This window comes from Myotis brandtii, unplaced genomic scaffold (assembly GCF_000412655.1).
Source record: "Myotis brandtii unplaced genomic scaffold, ASM41265v1 scaffold540, whole genome shotgun sequence".
Classification (NCBI taxonomy): domain Eukaryota; kingdom Metazoa; phylum Chordata; class Mammalia; order Chiroptera; family Vespertilionidae; genus Myotis; species Myotis brandtii.
Genome location: NW_005369990.1, coordinates 1,820,595 through 1,829,042, shown reverse-complemented (window position 1 = coordinate 1,829,042; position 8,448 = coordinate 1,820,595). Strand labels below are relative to the sequence as shown.

The 8,448-nt window shown below is 40.1% G+C and overlaps 1 protein-coding gene across 1 annotated transcript; it reads left to right on the top strand.

Moving 5' to 3' along the window:
• The first annotated feature begins 2,879 nt into the window (after window positions 1-2,879).
• Window positions 2,880-8,101, top strand: L1TD1 (LINE-1 type transposase domain containing 1). The gene is made up of 2 exons (XM_005878076.1): window positions 2,880-3,854; window positions 6,695-8,101. Exons 1-2 carry the CDS (start codon window positions 2,880-2,882, stop codon window positions 8,099-8,101), a joined length of 2,382 nt encoding a protein of 793 aa, XP_005878138.1.
• The last annotated feature ends 347 nt before the right edge of the window (window positions 8,102-8,448 follow it).

Here is an 8,448-nt window from a genome sequence, read left to right as displayed (position 1 = left end):
GCCTCTTTGTGGGCTGTGTGCACAGTCTTGTTGTAGGTGAGACTTAATTGCTGTAGGCCTCACTGAGGAATTGACCTCCAGGCCAATTGGCTATAAGGACCAGCTGCAACTACAGTGGGAGAGCTGCGGAGACACCCTATGGAGCAGGACTTGCTTCAGTGGAGCTATGGTGCTGAGTCTGCCCCTTGAGTGTGTCGCTTGTGGATGGGTAGAGTTGTAATCTGCTATGGCCTGAAGCTGTTCATTGGGTGTACTGGCTGTAGTTCCTACAGGGAGGTGCAAAGTTGGCCACTGCCTGGGGCCACCCTGCAGGAGCTACAGAGGGATCTGCAGAGTGATGCTTTTTGTATTGGGTTTAGAGGTGCCCAGGTGAGTCCCAGTTGTGAAGCAAGGCAGGCAGGTGCTAGTGCCAGGTTTTGGGCCTTTTATTGATAGACCCCACTGGTGGCATGCTGTCACCAGCTGCAGCTTGTTTGAGAGATTTTAGCAAAATCTGGAGCCTGAGTCAGGACAGGCCATTTATATGGAAAAGCTGCTGTAAACAGTTTGGGTGGGGCAGGTTCTCAGGGTATCCCCAGGATGGAGGAAACAGTGTGCTTCAGGCTAATGCTCCATCCAGGTCAGATGTGGCTGCCAATCAGCTCTATGACACGAGGTCCCAGCATAGGAACAATGACCCCTGTCTGGGAGAAAGCTGCCCTGAGTTCCTGCTCCGATACCAGCCAATCCATTACCTCCCTGTATGCGTTGGGGTCCCCCAAAGCCACCTGGTGTTGGGAGTACAAGTAAATTTGTGTGCCAGCCCTTTTAATGGAATACCTTTATCTCTAGCCACCTCCATGTCATGCAGCCACAATCCCCACTGGTTTTTATAGCCTGTAGTTGCAGGGACTGCTCTTGTCCAGTTCTGGAACACTGGGCTGGGGGATTGGTGTGGGGCTGGGACCCCTTGCTCCTCACCGATGGCCTCCACAGAGACAGTCTCCCAGTTAAAAAAATGGCACATGTGGGTATTGTACCAGCCCATTCTGCACCTCCGCCCCTCCTACCAGTTTCAGCTTTCTTCGTTACTTCTCTAGTTGTAGGGCTTCCATTCAACCAGCTTTCAGGTAGTTCTGAATGATGGTTGTTCTGTATTTTAGTTATAATTTTGATGTGGTTGTGGGAACCGGCGAGTACCAGCATTTAGCTATGCCGCCATCTTGGTTCCTTCCTCAGTCACATCTATATATATAGAAGCTCATTGACCAAATGGCAGAACAACCAGAATGACTGGTTGACCAGTTGCTATGACGTGCACTGACCACCAGGGGACAGACACTCAACTCAGGAGCTTCCCCCTGGTGGTCAGTGCACTCCCACAGTGAGAGCACTGCTCGGCTGACCCACAGCGGGAGCAGCCGCTCAGAGGGCAGGTCCACAGCCATTTGGCTGACCGGGATGCGTGGCACTCCCACAGTGAGCCAATCCTCACAGGCAATGCGCTCCTTCCCCCACCCCCCCATCAGGGCACGAATCTGTGCACTGGGCCTCTAGTTTTTATATAACTGGCTTTTTAAAGAATATGTCAGATGACTCAAGTCTGGGAAGTTTTTCTGTAAACATTATGTGCCTTTTAATAACAACTACAGTTTCTGTTATTTACTCTAGTTTCCTTCCTATAAGTCACTGAATCCTCATAAAGAGGTGCAGTTTTTCTTTTTAAATATGCAAGTTCAAGCATTTTGGGTCTTGACAACTATGAGGAATCAGCAAGTGGCATAATTGTTAGTACTTCAGCAGTAAACTCAATTGATAAAACTTGATTATCTTTGAGGCTTTGCAGAGGGAGGTTTGGGAACTGGTATCCCAGGTATTGTCCAAAGTGTGCAGTGTGCTTTCCCACTTCTCATCAAGGAATGGGGGTGGTCTCTCTCTTTAACACATTAAGCGCCATATCAGTCACCGGTGACTGACAGGATACTTTTTGTCTGGAAGACAAAACAGGCTGGGTGCTTAACCTGTTAAAGGTTCAGCACTTCTGCAGTATAGTGGAATGATGAAACGCAAAAATGAACAAACTAAGAGTTTCCTCAAGCAAAAATAGGGCCTGTGTTAAGTGGGAGGAGGCATGGGGTTTAATTCTACTTCCTTCAGGATATCCTGTATAATAAAAGGCTAATATGTAAATCAACCAAATGGCGGAACAACCAGTCACTATGACATGCACTGACCACCAGGGGGCAGATGCTCAATGCAGAAGCTGCCCCCCTGGTGGTCAGTGCACTCAGCCAGGAGCTGGGCTCACTGCTGGTGAGCGCAGCAGCAGTGGCAGGAGTCTCTCCTGCCTCTGTGGCAGTCGGACATCCCCTGAGGGCTCTTTTGCAGTCCGGGGCTGAGCGACCAACCAACACACACACACACACACACGAATTTCATGCACCCGGCTCCTAGTGTCTAAATATTTGCACCATAGAAAATAATACGAATTGACTTGACAGCTGGTTTTGAAAAAAAGTGTTAATGTGAATCTCTTCAGTCAAAAAGGGGGCTTCATTTGTGTAAGATTCCATCCAAATCACCTTAGATTTTCAAAATTTGGTATACTGCACTTTAAAAAAATATTTTCTTGTAATTAATCTATTTAATACTAACAGAAAGTTAATGGTATGGAGAACCAGTCAGTTTTATATTTAGCTACTGTTTGGATGATTTAGTACATTCAGGTCTTAACTTGCATGGGGTTTCAATGTTAAAGGATTTTTCAGTAAACAATTATTTATTTTTTTTATATTTCAGATAATTTTGTAAAAAGATTTTAGGGGAAATCCAGCAGGTGTGCAAGAACAAAATTACTTTTCAGGAAAGGAAGACAATCCAGTCTTGATAACATATTTACCATGTACAGTGTACAATCAGAAATTCCTACACTTGCAAAGAAATTAGAAACCAGCTTCCACATGGAAATGATTCAGTTGATAGAAACTGAGATGGTTCAGTTATTGGATTTAAAATACAAAGACATGTCAGCAGTTATTATGAATAAGTTTAAAGTCTTGATGGAAAATATGGACTTAATGGTTTTAGAGTTAAGGGAATCTCTTAAAAATGAACTAAAGGAAATTTTAGGAGTAAAAAGTACAATGCTTGAACTGAAAAATCCAAAGAATCCCAGTACCAGAAAAGAGTGGCAACAAATAAAAGATACCACATCGATAAAAACAGGATTGGTAGAGAAAATAGAAGGAGAAAACTATATTGAGGATATTGAAAATTTGACTTTTAAAAGAAGTGAAATAGTTAAACTCAGTAGCAAATTAGACCAAAGTGAAGACTACAATACTAACCAAGGTAAGGAATTGTCCCTGGATGATTCACAAAATCACAAAGTTATAGAAAATGTGGAAGAAGCCATAGGTAATACAGATGACACAAATAGAAATTGCAACATTCATACAGAAGTTACAGGAGAGGATGAGGGTCAAGAGCATCGAGAGGATGTATTGGTCAAAGAAACGAGAGAGGAAAACATCCCTCAGAACTTCAAAAATAAAGAGCAAGTTCTAAAAGCCTCTAAAGAAGATGGAGCAATACTAACATTGGCAGCAGACTTTTCATCAGCAACACTGGACATTAGTAAGCAATGGAGTAATGTCTTCAATATTCTGAGGGAAAATGATTTTGAACCAAAAATTTTATGCCAAGTTAAGTTAGCGTTTAAATGTGATGGTGAAATCAGGACTTTTTCAGACATGCAAAGCCTCAGGAAATTTATCAGCCAAAAATCTTTTATGAAAGAATTACTGAAAGGGGCTCTCCCAGAAAATGAAAACGGGAAGAAAGGAGGAAGAAGATATGGGATTCAAGAAAAAATGGTAAGCATACAAATCTGTAGAGCTTATTTAGTTGGTCTTCCAAGCAATTTTTAAGAAATTGTTAAAAGTGAGAGCATGGTGTTAAAAGTAATGATTAAATTGGTGGTGTAATAAGAACAGAAATATTAAGTATAAGTAATTAGGTTCCATTTTTTTTTTCATTTTCCTTTTTCTAAATATATTTTTATTGAATTCAGAAAGGATGGGAGGAGAGAGACAGAAACATCAATGATGAGAGAGAATCATTGATTGGCTGCCTCCTGCAAGCCCCCTACTGGGGGGTTGAGCCTGCAACCTGGACATGTGCCCTGACTAGGAATTGAACCTTGGCTTCCTGGTTTATAGGTCAGTGCTCAACCATTGAGGCAAGCCGGCTAGGCTAGGTTCAATTTTTAATGTGTTAAGTAGTCTAAGTTTTCTTTATTCGCAATCAGAGAAATGCATATAGAACTTTTTTATTAAAATCCGTCTGGCTGTTCATTAATGTTAATATCTAACTTTTATCCATTCCAATGTATAAAGGTTTTCTTTTCTTACAGCATATTAGAGTATGTTCCCCATGTACTTGATTCATTAAAAACACTTTAGCTTATTTCCTGAATATTTTTATAACCACAATCTTAAAAGGTAACCTGTAGAGATTCTCTTTTTTCTCTTCCTCCCTCTCTTTCCTTCCATATGTTAAAGACTATGCTTTGCCCATTGTAGATTCTTGGCTTTTCATACATTAGTTGACTATATATGCATGAGTTCATTTCTGCCCCATTACTCTGTGTTTTTTTTTGTTTTGTTTTTTTTTAAAATATATATTATTGATTTTTTACAGAGAGGAAGGGAGAGGGATAAAGAGTTAGAAACATCAATGAGTGAGAAACATCGAACAGCTGCCTCCACGCCCCCTCCTACTGGGGATGTGCCAGCAACCAAGGTACATGCCCTTGACCGGAATCAAACCCGGGACCCTTGAGTCCGCAGGCCGACGCTCTATCCACTGAGCCAAACCGGCTAGGGCCATTACTCTGTTTTTATGTCAATACCATATAGTTTGAAATCATTAAGTGTGATGTCTCCAGCTTTGTTCTTTTTCTCAAGATTTGCTTTGTATATATGAGATTTGTGTGTGTGGTTTCATGCAAAGTTTAGGATTGCATGTCCATGAAAAATGCCATTGGAGTTTTGATAGAAATTGCATTGAATTGGTAGATTCCTCTGGGTTGTATTACATTTTAACAATATTAATTCTTGCAATTCATGAGCATAGAATATCTTTATTTGTTTGAGGTCTATATTATTAAGCCAATATATTTTTTAGATATATTTTTTATTAATTTCAGAGAGAAAGGGAGAGGGAGAGAGATAGAAACACCAATGATGACAGGGAATCTTTGATCATCTGCCTCCTTCATGCCTCCTCCTGGGGATCAAGTCCACAACCCAGTCAACCGGGGCATATGCCCTTGACTGGAATTGAACCCAGGATCCTTCAGTCTGCAGGATGATACTCTATCCACTGAACCAAACTGGCTAAGGCAAGCCAATATTTTTGACAGGTTCTCAAAAGAACACCTACTTCCCCTGCCTTCCCAACATTTTCAAGTACAACCTCTGTGCAAAATGAAAGTCTAGAATTTGAAGATACACTTAGATCCACAAATTTACTACTTAAGAATAAACATTTAATCTCAGATATTAGCTGTGCCCCGGAAATATAAACAGAAGGAACCTAACCTGTTCTGGAGATGGGAATATTGACCAAATAGGAATCAACCAGCCACAAATGGGACATTCTTTCCCAGTAGACCAGTGGTTCTCAACCTTCCTAATGCCGCGACCCTTTAATACAGTTCCTCATGTTGTGGTGACCCCCAACCATAAAATTATTTTCGTTGCTACTTCATAACTGTCATTTTGCTACTGTTATGAATCGTAATGTAAATATCTGATATGCAGGATGTATTTTCATTGTTACAAGTTGAACATAATTAAAGCATAGTGATTAATGACAAAAACTATGTAATTATATATGTGTTTTCCGATGGTCTTAGGTGACCCCTGTGAAAGGGTTGTTCAACCCCCAAAGGGGTCGCGACCCACAGGTTGAGAACCGCTGCAGTAGACAGCAATGAGTGAAAGACTCAGGGCCAAGAAGAGTGTTCTAAGAAATGTTGAGCCCACATTACATTGCAGACTTGCCTGAAGCTCAGCACCTAAGTTGCCTTTCTTACCCCTCACAACAGACAAAAGTAGTGCTATGGTCAGATCCTGTTTTAGAGGGAAAACTGAGATACTGGTAACAAATGTGGAGACTGGATTTGAACAAATCCAAAATGAATTGACCCTGTACTCCTAACCAAAACATGTTTTTCTTGTAATTAATAGACTAGAGTTTGAACTGCAAGTGGGATCTTTTTAAAACTTGAAATTTGCTTGTTTGGGAGGAGAAAGGTAAATGTGGATTTTTGTTGTTGTTGTTGTAATTGTTTTTAATCTTTCTAAAGTTAGATAACAAAGTCTCTTTATCCTCCCTAAATATAACCAACCATTCACTAACACGAGTCATTATTGAAGCACTAAGGGTTAGGACTATAGAAGGAATACAGTATACACAACCTCACGGAAATCTGTTGCAAGTACTACACAAGTCATTGCAGGTGTGATGGATGATCACGGTAGAAATGACTTGTTTGGGGATCCAAGCCTTTAAGAACAAATCATTTAAATAATATTCTAGGTATTTGCTAATTGTCAAATAGCAGTCACATTTAATTTACAGAATGAAAGGTTTTACTGCCTTAAAAGAAGATACACATGATTTAACAAATTTTTTTTTTAACTTTCAGAACAAAACTCTAATAGCCTCAAAGTATGAAGCTGTGGCAGCAACCAGTGATGGCCTGAGCTTTCTGTTTATTAAAGAGGTAAAGGTTGCTGAGACAGATGAAGTGAAAAGCTTAGAGACTCACGAGGAAGAGGCTTCAGAGTCTAAGGACAAAGAAGCCCTGGAGGAGGAAGAGGCCTGGGAGCTAGAAGAGGAAGAAAAAGAGGCTTTAGATTTGGAGGAGGTAGAAGAGACTTCAGGGCTGAAGCAAGAGGCTTCTGAGTTGGAGGAAGGAGAGACCTCGGAGCTAGGGGAGGAGGAAGAGGTTTCAGAGTTGGAGCAAGGGGAAGAGTCTTCAGGACTGGAGGAAGAAACGGCCTCAGAATTATGTAACAAACAGAACTTTCACTATCATAGCCTGGCACGTGGAGCTGAAAGTGAGGAGTTGGATAGTATTTTAACTGAAGAGACAGAATGTTATGAGCTACAGGAGGGAGAAAGCTCCGAGTGGGAAAACGAACGGTACTCACCATGGCCAGAAGGAGAGGACTCGGAGGTAGAAGAGACTACCTCCCAGATCGAGGAAAAAGAACTTTCCTGTACTGATTTGGCTTCAGATTCTGAGAAGAAAAAATTGGTGAAATGTAAGCTAACATCTAAGGAAACAGACTTACTACAAGAAACAGAAGAGAACTTTAGGAGAAGTGTAATTAATTCACTCAGAGAGATACAAGAAGAGATTAGAGACATTAAAAATTACCATCCTGGAAATAAAAAGCTATCTACACTGAGTGTTAGAATAGACATACTTAAAGAGAAAGTAAATTATCTAGAAGATCGAATTGAAGAGTTCTCTAAGGATACAAGGCAAATGGCCAAACAGATAATAATTAAAGAAAGAATAAGAGAGGTAGAGGATAGATCCAGAAGCTCAAATATCCGTTTGATAGGAATTCCAGAAAAAGATAATAAAGAGAATGGAGCAGAGGAAATAGTTAAGGAAATAATTGAAGAAAACTTTGCAGAGCTAAAGAAAAGTTCAAGTCTGGACATTGTCAGTGCCTTTCGAATACCCAGTAAAATTGATAAAAAGAGAACCACTCCTAGACACATCTTGGTGAAATTTGGGAGTTGCAGTGATAGAGAAAAAATCATAGCTGCTTCCAGAGAGAAAAAACAGGTAACCTACAGAGGAATAAGAATCAGAATGACTGCAGACTTATCATTGGATACTCTGGATGCTAGAAGTCAATGGGGCAGTATCATAAGAGGTCTGGAGGCTAAAGGCTTTAAACCTAGAATCTTATATCCAGCCAAATTGGCATTTGATTTTGAGGGTAAAACAAAGGTATTTTTTTATATTGAAGAATTCAGAAAGTTTATTTCTTGCACACCTTCTTTGAAAGAATCACTGGAGAATATATTTTAGCAACCCAGGGTCAATGTAAAGAATACAATATATATATTTTTTTCCCACACCCAAAATGAAGGAAGACAAAAATAAAATGCCACAATTTTATCCAACAACATGGTTAGCTAACAGTATACTTGGGGATGAGGGGAAAGGAAGATTACCAATAGTACCTAGATGTTGATAAATTTAAAGGCTATATTAAAATTGTCATTTATCATAATGTGAATCTTAAGTCTTAATTAAACTATCTTCCTTTCAATATGTATTTGCTTATTAAATATTCTGGTTTAAGGATTTTTACATTTTATTGCATAAATCCATTCTATGGTGAGATTGAATCTCTTCCCTCATGCTAGATATTA

What these genes read in the sequence shown, in the direction of transcription:
- L1TD1 (XM_005878076.1), top strand. Translation starts at nt 2,880, where the DNA reads ATGTACAGTGTACAATCAGAAATTCCTACACTTGCAAAGAAATTAGAA. An exon ending in ATGGGATTCAAGAAAAAATG is followed by an intron (nt 3,855 to 6,694) that starts GTAAGCATACAA and finishes TTTAACTTTCAG; the next exon opens with AACAAAACTCTAATAGCCTC.